The 22,473-nt window shown below is 35.9% G+C and overlaps 1 protein-coding gene across 2 annotated transcripts in view; it reads right to left on the bottom strand.

Annotated features, from left to right (window-relative positions):
• The window catches only part of LOC111510875 (voltage-gated inwardly rectifying potassium channel KCNH7), a 58,678-nt gene that overhangs the window by 32,874 nt on the left and 3,331 nt on the right, over positions 1 to 22,473 (bottom strand). For both annotated transcript variants that reach the window (XM_074175156.1, XM_074175157.1), the window contains 5 exons: positions 8,865 to 8,998; positions 8,446 to 8,811; positions 2,632 to 2,783; positions 2,407 to 2,579; positions 24 to 125 (listed from right to left, as the gene is read on the bottom strand). In XM_074175156.1, coding sequence (XP_074031257.1) covers positions 24 to 125; positions 2,407 to 2,579; positions 2,632 to 2,783; positions 8,446 to 8,811; positions 8,865 to 8,998 — 927 coding nt within the window. The remainder of the gene's footprint in view (positions 1 to 23; positions 126 to 2,406; positions 2,580 to 2,631; positions 2,784 to 8,445; positions 8,812 to 8,864; positions 8,999 to 22,473) is intronic.

Raw genomic sequence — 22,473 nt, 5'->3', positions numbered from 1 at the left:
AATGTTGATGATCGTATACATACCTGGCACATTCCATTCTTTCAAAAATTTGGTGCAATTTCTTGATTCGTTTTCGTATCTCAATAGCCTACTTTCAGATTGATGAAGGGTTCGCAAAACATATCCTGAAAATGATTTATTCTACAATTTTGAAAGTACATATTAAATTTGTTTTTCCTGATATTATTTTTTTTAAGGACAAAACACAAGTACTACAGGAAAATGCTTGAGGCGCTCTAAAAGAGGTGCCTGTGAAAAAGTAGCAATTTACATTGAACACACTGTGGGATAGAGCGCAGGATGGGCTCAAATTAATAGAAGCATGGTGTAAGGAACACTCACTGTCGATCAATCCCAAGAAAACTGGATGGCTCTTTTCACCAGGAAAAGAAGTTTATCGGGCTTAAAATCTCCCGAAATCTTCAAAAGCAAACTTAACTTCTCTGAAGAGGTGAAATACCTTGGTACTATCCTTGACAGGAAGCTAACATGGAACTCTCACCTACAGAGTAGAGCACAAAGAGCATATGTCGCTTATGAACAATGTCGGAGGACAGTGGGACGCGAAGGGGGTCTTTCACCCTGTGTGGTCACCTGCAATAATAAGACCGATGTTAACGTACGGAGCCATTGCATGGAAACAGAAGGTCCTACAAGCAACGGCTATCCAAAATTATATCAAATACAGCGACTGGCTTGTTTAAACATCACAGAAGCCATGAGAACAACACCAACCGTGGCAAATAATTATGGGTCTGACCCCTCTATACCTGTACGTTAAGGAGGTTGCGTTATTGGCCATGTTACGATTGCGCACAGCTGGTGTAAACCTCAAAGTAGGGATGGGTCAATTGAGGCTGAGCCTATGACGAGAAGCGCTTACTGCGCAACCTTTGCTGCAGGCAACCAGGGATGCAATTGAACCCAGGTTTGTGTTTAATAAACCCTACCAAATACAAATAAAACAGAACACAGAGTCAGATGGTACAAATGCAATACGCTTTTTTACAGACGGTTCAAAAACCAAAGAAGGCTCAAGATGTGGAGTGTACTCCAGATCACTAAGCCGTAAGGATTGAGTGATGACTTCGACAATTGCGGAACTAGCCAAATGGTACACCCATGCTCAATCCCTAAAGAGATGGGGTGGAATCAAAGGATGCAATGTTGCTAGGATCACCCTGGGCGACCCTGGGAAGCTGGCGCCGAAGAAATATCTGGCGATGACCAGGAAAAATCTACGCTTAGCAGTAGGATTTCTGACTGGCCACTGTCAACTAAGGAAACACCTCCATAATATGGGGCTATTGGGCACACTTGCCGATATAAAGGAGATGTCTCCAAGTGACCTGCCACCTTCCTGGAAAGGATAGGATGGACGATGATCTAGGAGGATAACTTCTCGGGAGGATGTACAATGGGTCACATGTGGTCTAAGTGCTGTGAGCTTACACTCACCCTTCCTACTCTACAGATACAGATACATTGAATATGAATCGCTGGAGATTATTCCCCAAAAATGCAGTTCTCCAAATGAAAGAGTTCTTTAACAGTGAAGTTCGAGGTGTACTGAGTTGTATCTCAAAACGATTAGTAGCCACAGTCCGTCGCGTATTTCTGGGCTCTACACATGAGAACAATAATCTAAGGGAGGGATGATCTGAGCTTTATAAAGCATTAAAAGTTGCTGATGTTTGTACAGTTTCTTGATTCGGAACAGTGTTCCAAGTTTTTGAGAAGCAGCCTTTGCAATTCCAGCGACATGATTGTCCCAAGACATATTGGTGTCCATTTCAACCCCCAAAAAACTTATCGAAGCAGAAAGCGCAATTGTCTGTCCTGACATTATTATATCCGATTCGGAGATATTTATCTTTTTGAAGAAAATCGATGACTGGGTTTCTGTAGCATTGAATTGAACCTGGTTACTTTCATCCCTATTCGAAATCACTTCTAGATCCTCATTGAGGTATGCAACCTCCTGCTGGCGGTGTAGACGAGATAAGTGTGGTGTCGACAACAAAACAATTTATTGGATTTTTCGGTTCTTCCATTAAGTCGTTGATATACAATAAAAAGAGGGCTGGAGACAATATGGATCCCTGGGGAACACCAGCGTTGATGGTTAAAGTATTCGAGAGATATCCATCGACGGCCACTTGCAGGAACGTTCTTTCAGGAAGCTGGAGTTTGACATTTCACTAATTTTCTGTCTTCTTTTGTGTTCTTCTTTTGTCGTTTACGAAATCAGACCGAATCAGACAGAATTTGAATACCCCCTTGTGTGTTAGCATCATCGATATATAACGAGTTAATAGGAACTGTGGGGCCACCTGGTATAATTGAATGAGAATGGAGTGCTTATTTATGTACACATTTCATGTCAAACCTGTCTTATTGTCTTACCTAAAAGTACCGCCAACATTATTTTCCCAACAATCATCACTAAAGAAGTGAACAGTACCTCCAGAACATTAGTTGATTTTATATCAGCAATTCCAGTACTTGTTAACACAGTCAAAACGTAATAATAAGACAACATCATCCGATAAAAAACGGGGGTATGCAGAACATGTTTCCTAAAAATAATCATGTGAGAAAAATATTCATGATGAAAAAAATTACCAATACTCAAATCTTGAAATCCACGATTCGGAAATGCAGTTATCGAAGGGGCAGGCCATCATGAACCACGTGCAAGACAAAATATGTATTATGAAGAAGTAGTATACAAGTAATTTTGTTAACAATAACCATATCTTTCTGTGCAGATCACTATTACACTGAAAAATAGAACACCCATGATTTTTTAGTTGAATTGTAGGCGAAAGTATATCACGTTCAATTGTTTCATGAATTATATTGCCAATTTTCTTGTGAAAAAATTGCACGAAAAAAAAATTGTTCAATATCGGAATGAGTGTGTTGTTTTGAAAATAAAACTTTCATTCTGGAGATGAATCCTTGAAAATGAACTGAAAGTTCAGTTTCAGTTCATTCAATTATGATTTACCGTTAGAAAGTAGTTTCATGAAATAACTCGTGAAATATTCAAAAAATAAGGTGAATGTTCAAATTTCGCGGAATAGTAACATTCGATTGGCGATTTTTGGAATTGGTACACTCGTTTCGAACAAACAGTGTCTAAAAGCCAAATGGAATAAATTCATTATTTCGGTTACTGTACACATCAAAAAAAATCCCGAAACACGTCAACTGTAAATTATAATTTGATATTCTTCAACGTGAAAATGCCACCCCTACCTTCAACCCTCTTCGAGTGACAGGTATAACCCCCAATTTTTTAAATGGTAACTATAGGTTTGTGATATATCGTTTTGAAGGTTTCTTCATTTTCTATTCAAAAATGTTATCGCTTTCAAATTCATTGCAACAATTAACGTTAAATAAATTAAACTCATGTGGTTACCAAAATTCAATAAAATACACTCAAAAACGAAAATGTAATGCAAAACGTAATAAAATGTAGAATACGAAAAAGTACTATAGATGTTAAAGTATTAGATTTTCAAAATGTTCATCGCAACATTCTAATGTCAAATAAAGCCGACTCCTTACATTATTTAACATATCAGGCGTGACCAACCTAATCGTAAGCGTTATTAGTTCTTTCAAGTAATTCAAATCTGAAGGTTTAGTTTTGTACACAGTGCTCTCTATTTACATATCCCCATAAACATAAATCTAATGATGAAAGATCAGGCGATCGCACTGGCATTCAATCGATCCTCGCCTCCCTATCTACCGATTGGGAAATTTTGTATCGAGGTATTGCCGAACATCAACTTGGTAATATGGTGGTGCTCTATCCTGCAGAAACCATATCGTAGTCACTAGAACTTGAGGGTTTCCTGGATCAGGATATACATTTGCTAAACTTGGAATTACATCATTTTGAAGTAGTGACAAATGATTATTGCCATTCAACTTGCCCTCAATGAAAAAGGGACCTATGATATTGGTTTCCTACAATCCCTGCCCAAACATTAACCTTTTGAGGGGATTTCTTGTGTTCTTTCTGTTGACCAGTAGCGGCAATTTTGCCAATTAGCATGACCGTTAAGAGACAAAGTACACTTATCAGAAAACATTACGTCTTCTTATTGGATGATACTGTTATCCAACGTGTCCATCATTTTCTCATAAAAATTTATTATTTTATCAAAATCGTCTTCCACGAGCTCTTGAGTAGGTATCATTTTATAGAGATGCATTTTATTTTCTTTCAATCTGTTTAATATCGATGTATTGTTAATATTGAATGTAGTGGATGCCTATGTGCCTCGATGTATGTGGGTTTTCCTCAAACAAGCATGACATCTAATTTGAGTTCATCACTCATTGCATTGGCAGGTGCTTTTTTTATCTGCCCCACATGACCAAGCTCGCGAAACTGCTTCTCTATATTCCTTATTGTTCCTTGAGATATGGGCGCTAAATTAGTGAATTTCTCACACAACTTCTTGTAGTGTTCGGGTTTTATCTCCGTAACCAATCATTTGTAAAACTGTTATTTTATGCATTTCCGTTAATCTAACTATTTGTCAGACTTGAAGTTAACAAACTTAAAATTTAAATTAAAATACTGACAACTGACATTGTAACATACAAAACAAGTTGGCAAGGCGTTTTGAAATAACGTCGCCACGGAAATTATTTACAGTTGTTTGAAGTATACCACCTAAAAAACATCGCTATGGTTTTTGCTTACTTTCTTATTATTAATACCCCAACGTGAAATAAGTTTTGAGTATATTACAATACATTTTCAGTGTATTTTATCGAATTTCGGTAAACACATGATTTTAATTTATTTTATCTCAATTGATGCAATAAACTTGAAAGCGATAACATTTTTGAATAGAGAATGAAGATACCTTTCAAACGATATATCACAAGCCTATAACTTCCCATTTAAAAAATTGGGGGTTGTACCTGTCATTCCACGGGGGTTGAAGGTAGTGGTAGTATTTTTCCGTTGAAGTATGTCAAATTATAATTTAAATTTGACGTGTTTTGGGATTTTGTTAAAATATGTACCGTAACCGAAATAATGAATTTATTCCATTTGGCCTCAGCTGTTTGGCATCTTTAGTTTGTTGGTGGAAGGCGTGTTCGGTGATTTTGCGTGTTCGGTGATTTTGCGTGTTCGGTGATTTTATGCTATCGAAAAAAATGGATCAATGAATTTGGTTCAAATTTTTTGTAAAAAATTGAGTGATCAAAAAAACACTTGAAATATTGACAGTGGCATACGGTGATTGTATTCTGAGTGGGAAAATTGTTCAGAAGTGGTATAAGCTTTTCACAGAAGGTCGAAAAAATGTGAATGCCGACGCTCGCCCTGGACGCCGCATCACATCAGCAACCGATGAAAATCTTAAGAAAGTGAAGAAATTCGTTATAGTCGTCGTCGAATCACTATAAGTTGAGTTACGGATTTGCTGAGGATGTCGGCATTGGTTGGCTCATGCCATGCAATTTTTGTCGTAAATTTTGGACAAGAAGCGTGTGACACGATGTTCGTTTCAAAATTGCTGAATTTTGACCAAAAAATCTATCGCATGAATTGTGGAATGACGTCAAAGGCGATTCAGATTTGCTCAAAAGGGTCAAAACTGGTGACGAATCATTGGTATATGATCATGAAGTCCAATAGTCCCAATGGAAAAACCCAAGAGAGCCAAAACCAAAAACAGCACGCCAAGTTTGATCCGTGGCGTAGTGCATCAGGAGTTCTTACCACATGATCGTATGTTCAATAAAGAGTAATATCTTGACGTTATGCGTCGCTTGGGAGAAGCAATACGAAGAAAACATCGGGAAGCGTGGAACAATCATTCAAGGCTTTTACATCACGATAACGATACCTGCTCACTCGTCATTGCCTGTTCGTAATTTTTTGGCCAAAAACAACACCGTAATCATGCCTCAGCCACCGTATTTCCCAGATTGGGGCCCCTGCGATTTTTTCCTGTTTCCAAGAGAGAAACGTTTTACGACGATTGAGAAGATAAAAACCCAATCGCTGAGAGAGTTCAAGGCCATACCAAAAAGTGTATGTCAGAACTGCTTCGATGATTGGCTAAAACGCTGGCAAAAGTGTATTATATCTGACGAGGATTACTTTGAAGGGGGCAAAATAAAAATTGATGAATAAATAAACATTTTTGAGAGAAATGAAAATTCACCTTTTTTGAACAGACAACGTACGCCTTATGAGGCATATTCAACTTTCAATAGAAAGGTCTTAGAAATTTCAGTTGATGGAAATCGATCCGAAAATTGGATATAATAATAATATGAGTTTGCATCCCAAATCGTCCGTTCCACGTTTGTACTTCCCCCGACAACAGGAAGGCCGTGGACTTTTGAGTTTGGAGTATCTACATGACAGAATGGTACTGGATACAGCCTGTAAAGTCGTCAGGAGTTCGGATCCCTTTCTCTGCATGGTCTGTGACCATGAGAGAGCAGGAATTGGAGCATTTCTCCTTAGGGCAGCTGCTCGAGCAGCCAAAAGCTCAGATAAAAGCCGCAGAGATCACCTTACTTCTGCGTAGACACAAGGATAAGCCAATGCATGGTGTCTTTTTCAATAACATTGGAGAGCTTGGCTTATCAAAGCGCCTGACTTTCGTTTTTCTCAGGTCGAGTGTGCTGAAGTCGGAAACTGAGAGATTCATCATGGCTTGCCAGGATGGTGTTCTCAACACCTTAGTCTACCGCAGTCGCGTGATGGGTATAGAGGTTCCTGACACAAGGTGCAGAGCCTGCCGCGAGGCGCCCGAGACCCTAATGCACTTGCTATCAGCATGACCAGCATATGCGGTCTCGGCCTATATACATCGACATAACGCGGCCCTAAGAGTGCTGTAATACCATCTACGGCACTCTTACGGTATTGAAGAGACACCAGTGTTGCCCTACGCTCCGGGGGATATTGAATCCGTTGTAGGGAACGAGAAGTGCCGAATTTATTAGAACTATTCGTTCCCCACCCTCAGGCTTATACAAGCTAATAAGCCTGATGTAGTCTTTTTCGACCACCAGAGCAAAATGATATTTGTCGTGGAGTTTTCTGCTCCTGGAGAGACGAATATCGTCAGAAAAGAGGAGGAAAAACGGATAAAATATCGAGATTTTCTCATCGAACTCCGCAGACTCTATCCAGATCACTCTGTCAAGATGGTTGATTATATTGGAGTTCTTGGTGGAATGATGTCCTCTCTACTCTCGAATCTTAAAATCATACTGGCTTGCCGCACTAAGGCAGAAATCTTAGGACCTGACCAGCGCACACTACGGTGAAAAAATAAATAATAATAATAATTACTTTTATTGATAGGAAACAAATTACAGAGAAGAATATACAGGGCTGTTCAAATTCGTTTCTCTACATGGGGATCTCGTAAACGATAAGAGATAGAGATAAGAGATAAGAGATAGACCTATTCAATGATGTAAAGAAATCGAATATAGCTCTTTTGGTTCTGGAGGTAAACAGGAAAAACAAAAAAATCCCAAATTATTTTTGTGCCTATATCTTCTTTATTCGCAGACATATTGAAAATCTGTCCACATTTTGCTGTTGGCACTTGATGTGGGCTCTCAGAATATATCCATGAATCTTTTATACAGTGTGTCATCTGACCTGGGCCACCCCCATCTTTGAATTTTTCAATACGGACCTGTATTTTTTGTTGTAGTTTTTGGATCGTAATATAAGCTCCTATCAAATAGCAGGATTCAATTTCTGACCATGCTACAGAGAAATCGCAACATGAGCAGACCTTGCTCATCCATCCAACCAAAGTTATAATGGATCTATTAGTAGTTGCAGTTACCAAAAATCGATATAAAATAACTCGATGATCATGATTTCCAAATTAGCAACTGCAGCTACCAAAAGTTGTTGTGTAATGATCGCATGATTCTGATTTTGGAGTGACTACTACACAATGACGTCTTCATATCATTTCCCATTCGGAGATCTGGGTGATATTTTACTTTCAAAATTGTTTGACAGGAGCACAGTCACGCATTTTTTTGTTACTATCCTTGTTAATTTAAACATCGGCACACCAACAAGTTACTTTGAATGCAACCTCACTCTTCAAAGGTTTCCCACTAATCGACACTCAAGAGATCCAAATAATAAAAAAAATTCAGTTATGTAAAAAAAAAAGAAATCTGATGTGATACGGAGACGTGGAAATATTATAGATAAAGGGGGGTTGGGGTAAAATGATTGATAGTCTTCGATATCCATCTGATATTTCTTTCATGGTGTTATGTCAGTTATGTAAAAAAAAATATGAAGTGATACAGACACGTGAAAAAATTATAAATAAAGGGGGGGGATAAAATGATCTTTCATATCCATCTGAAATGTTTTTCTTGATAATGAATTAATGTACTTACCTCAAAATACTGCGATATATAATAAAATCTCAAAATGTGAAGCAATCTGAGACAACTGTAGGAAAAAAACCATTCTTCTCTTGGAAAAATGAAACACATGCAACCTATTGGGAAGTTGGGCACCACATCCCAAAATAGTTGCAAAGGGCTATTTATATATTTCTTGCGTAACTTTCTATTACTCTGTATTAAATTTCCATAAACGTTGACATAGCTACGGTGCAGCTTGAAAAATATTCTCAGATAGAATATTGGCTCGAATAGTAGATACAAGTAACCCAATAAAAACTTTTCTTGGGTAACAAAAACGTAAGGTATCACTAATAAATTCAAAATGCTTGCAACTGCTGTCATAGCATCAAAAACCTAAAAATGGTTAATGTAATAGATACCATACTAGTGAAATTAGCTATGATTACTTTAAAAATTCCATGATCATATTCCAGTGAAAATTTGAACCATCTTTGGGGTAAACAGAACTGAATTGCTTCATATTTCGTCAATAATAAACTTGATTTTTTAACAGCTGAATCAAAATCGGCTTCGAGTTCATCTGAAACAGATCCTTATTTCAATAATCATCTGTAATCTAACATGATATACAAATCTTTTAGCATAAATGTTAGTTCAGCCTTTGTTCTGATATAATACCATTTTCGATACGCCTCGGTTTCGCACGTATGCAATCCAGAGTTATAATCACTACATAGTGTGAAACAAAGTCGCTTTCCTCTGTATGTTCCTATGTATGTTTAGATCTTTAAAATGCAATGGACTATGATGCGGGTTTTTAATAGATGAAGTGGTTCAAGAGGAAAGTTCATATCGTACTGCGAGAATACAAGGGGCGCAACTCAAAAACAATCACTTTCGAGAAATCGCAGTCAAAGTTTTCTGTTATTTCTCTGTAAGGTCTACAAAACAACTCAACAACCCTTCTCCCTTATTTGTTTACATTTTGTTGCAATACTATTACGCTATCGTTATTGTTTCTGGACAATTTTTTAAAAATCTTACCTTAAAAACCAACACTAATTAGTAATTATTTCGAGTAATGAATCTTGTACTTCTTAAACCTTTACTGTCCTTTAAATTCAGCCTTTTGTTATATTCAATTATGAATATTTGAATAATTACTTGATGAATATGGGGATCAGTCATTGCTTTTTAAATGCTAAATATCTAAGCGAGGAGTTTTATTCATAAAATACACCACTACAATATTATTCATAAAAAAATTATTATAAAAATATTTTGACACAAAAATTTACTTAAATCTATGTTATATAGAATAATGATCATATCATTTTCAGTCTATTTTGTACTAACAAGTGTGTTTTTTCTAGGTTATGAATTAATTAAACTACAATATATTACCCATGAGGGAGGTAACATCAATTGGAATGCTGTATTTTAAAACACAACTAAACTTAAAATGATAATCTCACTAACAATTTAATGATAAAACGAAAATGAACATAACTATCAAATTTATAGGAATCTGGTAAAGTTAAAATATAATAGATTTTATAAGCTATTATGAAAATTAAAATACACTCGGGGCATCAAATCTTTATCAAATAGCTTTAACAACTCCTTTTTCAATTTTTCTGAAATCTCACGTTTTTTTATTGTAGGCTGAAGTCAATACTGGCAGTGGCTTAGAGTCACTATGCCTTGATGCTCTATCTAAATTTTTAAACTGAATCGTGCCAAAATATTCGTCCTTGGTAAGAGATTTCATACTGGAAGGAATAGGGGCTATTTTTTGTGAGTTTGATGACTTTGATATCTGGGAAATGGATAGAGCATCCCTCAGTGTTGATGGTAAAATTTTTTCCCAGGAAGTAGGTGATGTGTTGAAAACTATAAAAATATTTGTGACACAACTCAATCAAATTAATGAATGGAGGACTTTTTATGCATCCCTTATTATTTGACCGTACTGCGTAGAAACGTAGATGGGGCCTCTCAACAATAATTATTTTACTTGTTTTTCAATTAGTGAATGTATTGCGTCTCCTTCATTTTGGGTATGACCCTTTATTAAAAATTTATGAGTTATACTTCTCAAATTTGGAATTTCACGGAGCGCATAATTGTACAGGCCTGTTATAAATTTGTTTTTATTCTGACCTGTACAATTATCAGAGTAAAAAATTACCTCAAATTCAGTCGTGATTCTTTGTTTCGATTTCTCAGGAAGGTTGAAGTTCCTTCCTGTCGCCAGCTCATTCGTTCTTCTACTGGCCTCACTTTGATGCCAGAGGTAGCTGTAGGTATTCATGGTGTTTATCTCACACACAGTAAAGTTAAACGTAGAAACTTTGCTTAGGTAATGAAAAACTGATATATCTCCTCTAGGAACTGGAAGGACAGCCTGGAGGTCATAAACAGCTACAACAAGCTCTTCAGATGCCTTTTTTTGTCATTGTCTTTTTCAGCTCTAGGTAAATTCTTCTCCTTTAGATGTTGATGGTACCACTCATCTTGTGTTCTCTGTCCTGTAGTTTTTCTTATACGCTTCGTAATCTTCACACTGGTCCTTCTTGGGATGAAACAATGAAATGTTGAATTCACTGTTAAAAATGTGCCGAAACATAGAGTATTTGATAGGCTTTGCGCCATTTCCATCAGATCGTTTTTTGTAGTCCCTATATAAATCCATGATAGTTTTACTACCATCAATAAATTCTCTTATCGTTTGCTGGCGAAGATAGTGGCTCTCAATACGAGGGATGCTTTGAATAAATTCAACAACTTGTTGTTTCATAGCCGGATCCAATTTTCTAGCATTAATACCAACTTTTCCCCTTGAATCAGGCTGAAGCTCACCAGTTTCTCCCGTCTTGGCAATCGTTGTCCTCAACATCTTATCAGAAATTCCCAAGGTCGCAGTAAAAAAGGTTTTACAAACCCTAACTCTACTGGGCCAAGATTTAGTAGAGAAATAATATGCGTGATTCTTTGCCCTACCTTTTCCATACCTATATTTTGGACTGAATTCTTTTATGCTTTTTGCCAAAAAGTATCGCTGTTTATCAATATCGCCAATAGCCCAAACATTTTTGAAAATAATCTGGCGTTCGGCTTCAGTAAATTTGATGCTATATTGAAGTCGGCAATTTTCGCTACATGAGCATCTCATGGCTCTCGCCGGAATGATATTGTTCTTTCGTGAAATGTATTCTTGGCCCAAATTTCTCTTTTCTTTCCTTACATGGATTTTCCACTTTGATGGCTAAGGAATCACTTTTCTTGGTTTTGGGCCTTTTGGCAACAGCTCTTGTTCATCTGTGTTCTCATCGGAAGAATTAGAATAGTCGACCAGAGGTTTATTCTTCAAATTAGGAATTGTGACCGATTGTCCGAGGATCTGAGGAGTATCTTTTCGACATCCTGTGAAAGGAAATGTAATTAATTAGAAAAAAAGCATCTGTTAATTGTGAAGAAACTAGGTATTTCTTATTTAACACAGATTCTTCATCGTCGTCATCATCATCATCGCTATCAGGAATGTATTCAGGGTCAGCATCAGTATCATCGCTGTTGTTAATGTACTCTAAAATATCCAGTGATGGTTCATATTGGCCGTTTACATCGTCATCTATATTAGCAGGTTCACCGAAGTTGTTATTCAGTTGAATAAACTCTTTATTGAAAATAGCCATGTCCAAGTCTTCAAAATTTATGGATCTAAAGAAGCTACCAGTCTCAATATAGGTGGGAAGAGGTTCCCAAATTTCTCCATCCCTTTAGGAATAATTATGACTCTTGTCTGGTACTAACTAGCCTCATAATGCTACATAAAAAATAAAATAGAAATGAATTAGAAGATAGATTGTAGCTAGCAAAATACAACAGGCATGTTATCAACTTTTTGATGGGCTGTAAAGATAGTCAACAAATACAAAGGACCCAATTCAAACTTAGCACTTACCTTTTGTATTACAATGGGCCTATTTTAAAATGTGACTGTTGGATTGCAACACTTCACCCTTGAAATTGGATAACACACTGAGCAATCTGCCACCTGCTCCTTGTATTCCCTCACTCAACAACAAGCCAGGAGTGTTACCAAAGACACTTCTAACCCTCTAGCGGGAACTAGTGGGACTAAAAAAGAGCCCCAAGTATCCAAGTGTTCATCGCATGACACCAAAGAATTAACTAAAAAATGGTTGTTTTTGAGTTGCGCCCCTTGTATTCTCGCAGTGCGATATGTATATAACATGCATAATATACAGGGTGAGTCAACAAGATTCCCTCGGTCCATTGCTATCAGAGAAAACAATTTTTCGAACTGCTCAATTTTTTTGCAGTCATATCGATAAATACTATCTTAAAAATTATTTTCTCGCATACTGGGTGATTCAGCTGAGCGTGGCCAACCAAAGTTATGTTTTTTAAAATGGAACACCCACTATATGAAATAGTTAGTCAACATCACTATGATAATTTCGGGAATCTCAACTTTCGGAAACAATATATAGGGTGCTCGGTAACACCGGTCAAGTTTAATTCATTTTCAAACAGACATAACTCAACGTTTTCAAATAGAACACTCTATATTTTTTCATTTGTATGAAATGTTTAAACATTTCAATACATTTTTATTTTAAGTAAACTATACGAAAAACTGATATTTTACAAATTATACCAAGTTTTAGTAATTGTTGTAACCACAAAAAAAAGTATTTTTTTACGTTCACTTATTCAAATTTATTATTCGAATATTCAAACTAATGGCTAGTACATTAGCATTTTTCATACCATCTAGTGATAGTTATCAGCGGTTTCAACGGTAAGAAATGCGTAAAAAATCCAAAGAATATTTATACTGCTTTTTTCTTTAAAAACCCAGTTATCCATGACTGACATCAAAAAATGAATCTCGGAATTTGTCAGTAACGCCATGTTTTGAAGTTTCTTTCGCGTGTAGATTGAATCAATTTCATTATGAATATGTATTGGAAGATATGGTGCATATGGTCTATGATTTGGAGAAAAATGACGGAAACTGCTTCCTTGCATCTAGGATTTACAAAGAGAAGTTCCCCGAAAGAAGACAACCAGATGGAAGGGCATTTCAGGCTATAAAAACAGGATTTGAAAGAACGGGTAATGTCAATCACGAGAAGTTCGAACGTGTCTGCCCTGTAACAAATGTAGAGAATACATTTCAAATTGCTCTTCACCTTGTTGAAAATTCCCATGTGAGTACCCGAGATCAGAGCAGAGAATTACGATTTTCTCAAATCAGCGTGTCTCGCATGATATGAGCAAGCAAATTTCATCTTTACCACATGCAATTGATGCAGGAGTTGAAGAGGGAGATATTTTGAAAAACGTGTTCAATTTTGCACATGGCGCTTAGAAAAGATCAACCAGGAAAATTATTTTTTCGATTTCGTGTTATTTTCTGAGGAAGCGACTTTTCATAAAAATGTAACTGTGAATCGGCATAATATGCATTATTATGCAACGGAAACCCCCCTTTTGTTCGTTGCCTGAACCATCAACAGCGTTGGTCACTGAATGTTAGGGGTGGAATTTTGGAAAAAGAGTTATCAGTTCGTTTTTTTGGAAGGGCATCTCACTAGAAGAAAATATGTAAGATCTCTTTGGCATGAGTTTTCGAATGTATTGGACGAGGTTCCATATGGAACAAGACTTAGAATGTAGCTACAATAAGACGGTGCACCACCACATTTTAAAACTGAGGTACGGGAATACCTCAACGATTATTTTAATCAAAAATGGATTTTTTTTATGGGGGTATATCAAATAGATTGTCTATCAATCTCCTCCAACATCTATAGAAGATATGAAATGAAGAATCACTAGAGCTTTCAGGGAAATCCCAGAGGATATGCCGGAATGTGTAGAGAATTTGTTTAAAAAAAGACTGACATTATGTGTTGCAGAAAACGGTTGTCATTTTGAACATCTTTTGGATTCCTATATTCAATAAAACTATTGTTCATATTGAAAAAATTTTGAATAAGTGAACGTGAATAAATGAATTTTTTGTGGTTACAACAATTGATAAAACTGAGTATAATTCGTAAAACATCTGTTTTTCGTTTGGTACACTTCTGATAAAAAATGTAGTGGAATGTTGAAACATTTCGTACAAATGAAAAAATACAAGACGTTCCATTTGAAAAAGTTGAATTATATCTGTTTGAAAATGAATGAAACTTGACCGGTTTTACCGAGCACCCTATATATTATTTCCGAAAGGTGTTCTATTTAAAAAAATATAACTTTGGTTGGCCACGCTCGGCTGAATCACCCAGTGTGCGGGAACATAATTTTAAAGATAGTTCCGAGTTCCGAGACATTCTGTAATATATGACATTTTGTGCACCTAACCTATCTTCCTCTATATAAATAAATAACGAAACAACTGTTGTTTACGTGGCTTGTGGAGGTGGTATTGAACTATAATATATATGTTGCCTCAATTGTTGATTTATAAAGATAATTTTTCTTTTTTAAAGTAGAATATCTAGGTACGTATAAATTATTTCAACTTGATATAGGCGTTGTAGCCAATATGTGAATTAGAAACAAATCCCTTCAAAAATCAAAACCCAACATTTGAAACATCAATTTGAATACTTTTCGAAGTGAATTTGAAAAACTCATGAATCAAACTCAACTTTATTTTGTTCAAACTTGCATTTGTTGTAATAACCCAAATTGAGGAACATTCCCCATTGGCGCGTCAAAGGCCGCACTTCGCCCTATGGTACTTCATGATTAGCAGCGATCGCACGCCTTTACATGTATATTTAGTATCAGCATTGCACCCGTGCGGAGTCGGAGCGAGTCGCTAGTTTTATCGTAAAACAAACTTCAATTCCTCAGCTTATAAATTCAATAAGTCGTACGGCTAAATAGATGAAAATGTGAATTGTGATAAATTCTCTACAGTAAAATTTTTTGTAGTGACAATTCTCACCTGTTTATAGGAACTCTCTGAACATCAATGTATTTTGCAATCTACCACAAAATTAAAAGACATCAAATAGTTTCTACAGTGAAACACTTTGATAATGACAATTAAAAATACCTGAATTATCTGAATCTTCAAAGTGAACTTGTACTATGTTCCACGATAAAAATACAGCTCTGAATTACACCCGTACGAAGCCAGGACAGCCACAAGTTGAGTGTGTAATTGATTCCTAAAATAACTTTTTTGTACGCGGGTACCGTACCAGGTGTTTACTTTTCGGCTCATAAGAAAATGGGATGGACATCTGGTTTAACGACTATTGAAACCAGTGTCCATCTCTAGGTGCTATTCCTGAAAAGTCAGTGAGGAAGATTGACCTTTATACCGTCGATCTATAATTTTATTTGATTCCTGCACCCATGAAGTCCAAAGTATCTTTCACTTGTAATAAAATGGAATTATTATAAGTGCCAAATTGTATTGGGAATTTAATATTTTCCTTCGTATACAGAGAATAAAACTGCTAATAATAATAGTTTCGAAAAATAATTGACTTTTACTTTATTCAGATTAACAAGTGAATGGATGTGGAAGTTAGCCTTCTATGTCGATTTGAAAAATCATTTGAACGAACTGAATTTGAGATAGCAAGGAGAAAATCAGCTTCTCCCTGATTTATACACCAATATCAAATCATTCAAGCAGAAAATAATACTATTTCAATCGTAATTACGTAAAAAATGTTTCACACATTTTGAAACATGTGAAATATTTAGCCACACTACAGAGACTGAATTTCCCGTCAATTTTGTAATCGAAACTTTGAGTGCTTTGAAGATAAATTTTGATACTCGTTTTTCAGATTTTGATGCCATCGCGAATGAAATTAAGCTTTTTCAAAATCCTTTTGATTCTGACATTGAACCCCTGGCTCCGGAAGTCCAAATGGAAATTATTGATTTACGGTGCAGTGATATGCTTAAGAACAAATATCAAAATTAATCTTTGTTGGAATTTTATAAGAGTCTTACACTGGAACAATTTGATAATTTGCATAAATTTGCTCCTGGGTTGTTTCAGATTAACAAGTTGCCTTCCATCTAACTGAATTCAAATATAAACCATTAATGTTACTTAATTCAAAATGAATATTCCGTTGAATGTGGAGGTATCAAAGTGCTCAAATTAAATATAGCAGTTTATCGTTGGTATATAGGTAACATTGAGCAATTTAATATTTGATATAAAAGTAAATTCTGATCATAAGTAAGTAAAGTCAATACTCCTCAAAAAGTTGCATTGAGTTTAGCCCGTTTTTAAAGAATATTATTCAATTCCTTGAATTACCAATGACATTACACAAAGTTAGACAAAGATCACGCAAACTGCTCACAACCAGTTGGAATTATCAGAAGTATAATTTATTTTTGAAACATGTTAATGAAATCATTTTTTCAGAAGTCTTTTCAATATTTATTTATTAAACCCATGTACGTTGGTCATGATAAACTTAGACACAACCTGCTTTTGAATCCATACTTCTTCAGTAGGAACATTTGTAAAGACGGAAGAATCGATTCTATTGAAATTTCGGTTCCTACTCTAACTCGAAAAATTTTGTTTCTTTTTGCCTAACTATCGAAACGTCGTGTAGTGAACTGATTTTAAATGATTTTCAGTATTTTTCCAATTTGAGGTATGTACTATTCATTATTGTACTATTTTTTATTGGCATTTTAATATCAATAATATTTATTACCGTCTAAGCTTCACTATTGTATAATGTTTTCTTATTTTAGGTCACAATAGCTTATTTTCTTTGATAATCAACGATTTTGAATTTTATAATTTTCATTTCCCTCCATATTTAGGTTTGATGACGCCTAATATTTTTGAAATAATTTTGGTATAAAAACTAGAGGCACTTGTTGAAAAGTATAATAAGCTTAGCAAGAAAGGAGTCGTTAGGAAAAACTATTCTTAAAGAGGCGAATAACGAAATAAATATGTTTTTACAGCATCAACATGATGTATGTTAATATGAAATCGTACTGACATCAAATAATACATTGAAATCTCTATTGAAAATGGCAATTTTATGTTGAAGGTATTTTTTTTGAAATTCTGATTAATACACTAAACATTATCACCTATAAAAAAGTCTTACAGCATTACTTATTGTTTTTTAACGTTCGTTTGAAGGTGATTGACAATGTTTCATGATGAATTTCACTAGTTCGGACTTCCATTGTCTACTATAAAATTATTTGAAATCCCTGAAACAACTAAAAAAGAAGAATTGAAAATGAGTAGCTGAAAATAACAATTATATTAACCAAAATAAACCTGAAATGAAATAACAGTGAAATAGAACAATTGAATGAATAAAAATGAAGAAATGAAAAAAGAAAGAAAATAAAAATAAAAATGTGGAGAGATTCCAAGTCACGTTAGTTCACGACGTTTCGATTGTTAGTATCTACAATCGTCTTCGGGTGATGACTGGACTGATTCCTCCGAGAGATGACTATTTATAGGCCGTTCGAGTACTTTCACTTATTCCCGCTTTCCATTTTCCAGTTCACTGGTTCCGTGAGAGACGACCGTTTGGCGGGAGTTGGCCATTTTTCGCTTGATGATGGGTTTCCATATGTTGCCTATTTCTACGCTAGCTTGGCTGAATACGTTGTTGGACAACATGTAAGCGCTTCCTTGAATTTTCTCCTAAACCAATGTTCCTCTCTGAAGATCTCAGCTTGGGACCACTCGATGTTGTGTTGATGGGTCCAAACATGGTCTGCTATTCCTGATTTGCTGGTGTGTTTCTTGTTCTCGGCAATGCGAACATTCAATGGCCTCTTAGTTTCACCAATATATGATTTTCCGCACTCACAGGGTATCCGGTAAATGCAATACTTCGAATCGCAGTCCGCGTTTGGTGGCCTGGTTTTCGTGAGGCTGCTACAGATAGTGTTACCGGATCTAAAGCAGGTTCTGATGTTGTACTTGGAACTCCAAAGCGATGGTAGAAAAGACCTTGGCTAAAAGACAGCAGGAGCCTCGCAAGGAAGAAAAAACGTCACAACCAGTACTTGCACTTCCCTACATTAGAGGATTATCGGAGAGGATAAAAAGAATTGGTTCCAAGTATAACATCAGAACCTGCTTCAGATCCGGTAACACCGATAACAACCTCAAGAAAACCAGGCCACCAAACGCGGACTGCGATCCCAATAATTGCATTTACCGGATACCCTGTGAGTGCGGGAAATCCTATATTGGTGAAACTAAGAGGCCATTGAATGTTCGCATTGCCGAGCACAAGAAACACACCAGCAAATCAGGAATAGCAGACCATGTTTGGACCCATCAACACAACATCGAGTGGTCCCAAGCTGAGATTTTGCACAGAGAGGAATATTGGTTTAGGAGAAAATTCAAGGAAGCCGCTTACATGTTGTCCAACAACATATTCAGCCAAGCCAGCGTAGAAATACGCAACATATGGAAACCCATCATCAAGCGAAAAATGGCCAACTCCCGCCAAACGGTCATCTCCCACGGAACCAGTGAAGCTGAAAATGGAAAGCGGGGATAAGTGAAAGTACTCGAACGACCTATAAATAGTCAACTCTCGGAGGAATCAGTCCAGTCATCACCCGAAAACGATTATAGATACTAACAATCGAAACGTCGTGAACTAACGTGACTTGGTCTCTCAATTTTTTCTTTCATTTTCTTTTTTCATTTCTTTATTTTTATTTATTTTTTGTTCCAATTTACTTGTATTCTATTTCACTATTATTTCGTTTCAGGTTTATTTTGCTTAATATAATTGTTCCACAAACTGAAAAATGAACAACTTTGAGTCAATAGAAAGTGTAATTGTAATAAAAGACAAATTTGAAAAATTATCAGTATGGTTTCGAAAATAATTTCCTTGATCCAGATGCAAAAGGTATATTTCACCTAAATGGTTGATATCAGTTTTTTTATTAAAGCATGAAGGTGATTGTGAGATTGTGAGAAAAATATTTTGTATTTATTGTGTTCAGTTGCTAGTATTTTTGCGGAATTGAAGTCCCTACAATGACCTTCCTAATTTACGTGATTAATAAAAGCACATCTTTCAGGTCTTAATCTACAATTACTTTTATGAGAAGTTATTCTATCGTTTAATAATATTGTTGTTTGTCCAATATATTCTCCATTGCAATTGGTGCATGTGAATCTTGATTCACAAAATAATTAATTATAATATGATATTGATATCAATAACTTATCATAATTGAATACTGTGGATCTGAACCAAATTAATAATAATTATATTTTTACACAAATACAAATATTATCATTATTAGTTTGGTTCATTAGTATTCAAAACCCGTACAGCGTGTCACTACCTAAGGAAAAGGCAGATTGAGACCTCAGTGTAGTCATAGTTTCTTGAAAATGGCTTCAAAGTCGACGCAGAAACGTCGAACAACTGGAATCACCAGATGCAGTATAACTCGAACTTATACAGCGCGAAAGGGACTAAAATTTCATTTCAAAATTGTCGTATTGAATTCTACTTGGTGAGAAATGAAATTCAAGAATAATTTCAGTTTTTGAAAAGCAACTCAGCCTTGACAGAAATGAATAGCTAATAATATGTGTAATTGATTACCGTAAAACGGGGTACTTGAAAATGGCGAGGTAACTTGATAATTTTAGCCGCCACTGTTGAAATCTCGTGCTATCGGCAGGAATACTGGAATATAAAGTGCGTATGTTAGTGCGTGCGTATGTTAGTTGGTTAATTTGATGATACGCGGGAAATTTGTAGTGCTGGTTACTATTGATTGTGTAACGTTAAAATTAAAGTAAGTTTTATATATTTTTTGTATACCTGTATACTTCCTATTACACAAAGACCCTTGTGAGTAATATACACAGCCACATTTTTTTCCGAAAGAGACTACTATTTCCTTGGACACCCTAACTTCAAAACATATATTTTGGGTTTTACTAGCCAGTGGTGAAGCATTTTATTTTTCAATGCCATTTCAGGGGCCACTTGAAAATGATTCTAGTTTACAAAAGAAAGCCAGGAAGTCGAAAATATCGATATTACGATGAAGAATCACTCCAGCGTGCGTTACATAGAAAAGTTAAGGGCTTTCACACAAAATTAGTTGCAGCCCAACCGGCCCTATCAGTTGAAGAAGAAAATCATCTTACTAATGTGATAAGTATTGCCGCAGACTTGGGTTTTCCGTACGATTCAGATGACATTAAGGAAACCGTAAAAACATATCTTGACCGAATGAGAAAACAAATGCAACAATTCTGGGACAAGCGACCAGGCGAAACCTGGCTACGAAAATTTTTACTTCGCCACAAAAATCAACTCTCGAAAAGGCTGTCGCAATCCATTAAAGAGAGTAGGGCCGCAGTTTTTCCGGAAGTACTTGATAGATATTTTGACCATTTAACAGAGAGCCTGAAGGATGTTTTGCCTGATGGTCTCGTCGACTACGACGAGACCAATTTCACGGACGACCTTGGCCGTGTAAAAGTAGTTGTTCGCAGGAGTTCTAAAAGAGCTGAGAAGGTTATGGACACATCAAAGGCAGCAACTTCAGTGATGTGTGCATGTTCAGCTTCAGGGTATATGCTTCCTGTCTACATTGTATACAAAGCTGATCACCTATGGAATACTTGGACGGAAAACGGACCTGCTAATGCCAGATATAATCGTTCGCGATCTGGATGGTTTGATGCCAATATTTTCGAAGATTGGTTCAACAAAATAATATTTTCATATTTTAAAACTCTACCACCAGGCCCAAAAGTTCTTATTGGCGATAACCTGGGTAGCCACCTGTCGTCTGCTGTTATTACAACATGTGGGAAAAATAACATTCGCTTCATTCTTCTGCCGCCTAATAGTACTCAACTCACACAGCCACTGGATGTCAGTGTTTTTCGACCAATAAAGGCAGCGTGGAGGAAGATTCTACAAGAGTGGAAAAAACATAACAAGGGAACCATCAGAAAAGAAGTTTTTCCCCGCCTTTTAAAGCAAGTACTAACCAAAGTTTCAACCACTAATGAACAAAATATCAAGTCAGGATTTGAAGCGACTGGTATATGGCCAGTAGATAGGTACAAAATCCTAAATAGGTTGCCTAAAACAGACCAACAGAATTTGCAGCAAGCCACAGAAATTGTTGATTCACTAAAAACAGTGTTCGAAAAATCTAGGTTTAAAACCGCAACTTCTGTTGGCAGAAAAAAAAGTTATTGGTTGAAGCTGGTAAAAGTATTACGAAAGAAGACCTCGCTGTCCCGATACCGTCCGAGCCAGAGACCAAAAAGAAGCAAAATAGAAAGGCAACTTATTTACCATCATTGTCTTCTGAAAGCGACATCAGTGAAGAAAAAATTACAGTTGACAGCGATATAAATTTAGACCCTGATACATTTTCTGACGTAGAAGAAATAGAAAACTCTACGATTATTGCAGACAGTTCTACCGAAATGAGAGGTTTTAATCCAGGTGATTACATTTACGTCGAAATGAAAACTCAAGCCGGGACGAATAAACAATATGCCGCAAAAATTATAAACTGCGAAGAAAACGACACTTACATGCGTAGTTTCTTAAGAATGAGCGACAAGATTGAAGGTGTTTATATTTTTCCAAGGGTTGAAGATATTGGCATAGTCGAAAAAAACGAAATAAAGAAACGGCTTATAGAATAAAGTTTTGAGAAGAGGACCAATAAAATTTAAAGACTTGATTTAGTATCGTTGTATCTAGTTGTTTTACTTTACTTTACCTAATAGTTTTCAGTTAGTTTGTTAAAAGTGATTGATTTTTCAATAATTTGTTATTTATACACTATGTAGTTTTTAACAACGTGAATAAAATAACTATTTTTGCCACAAAAATTCCATATTTTTTCATTAAGTTACTACCCGCGGGTTTTACTAAAACAATTTGCGTTTCAAGTAGCCTCAATTATGAATATACTTGTATTTTAGATACGATTTTCAAACAAATATCAAGTATC

This window comes from Leptinotarsa decemlineata, unplaced genomic scaffold (assembly GCF_025532065.1).
Source record: "Leptinotarsa decemlineata unplaced genomic scaffold, Ldec_3_MD MMD2_tig00000882_RagTag_RagTag, whole genome shotgun sequence".
Lineage (NCBI taxonomy): Eukaryota > Metazoa > Arthropoda > Insecta > Coleoptera > Chrysomelidae > Leptinotarsa > Leptinotarsa decemlineata.
The sequence above is the reverse complement of the archived record's forward strand: the minus strand, read 5'-3'. Positions and strand labels throughout refer to the sequence as shown.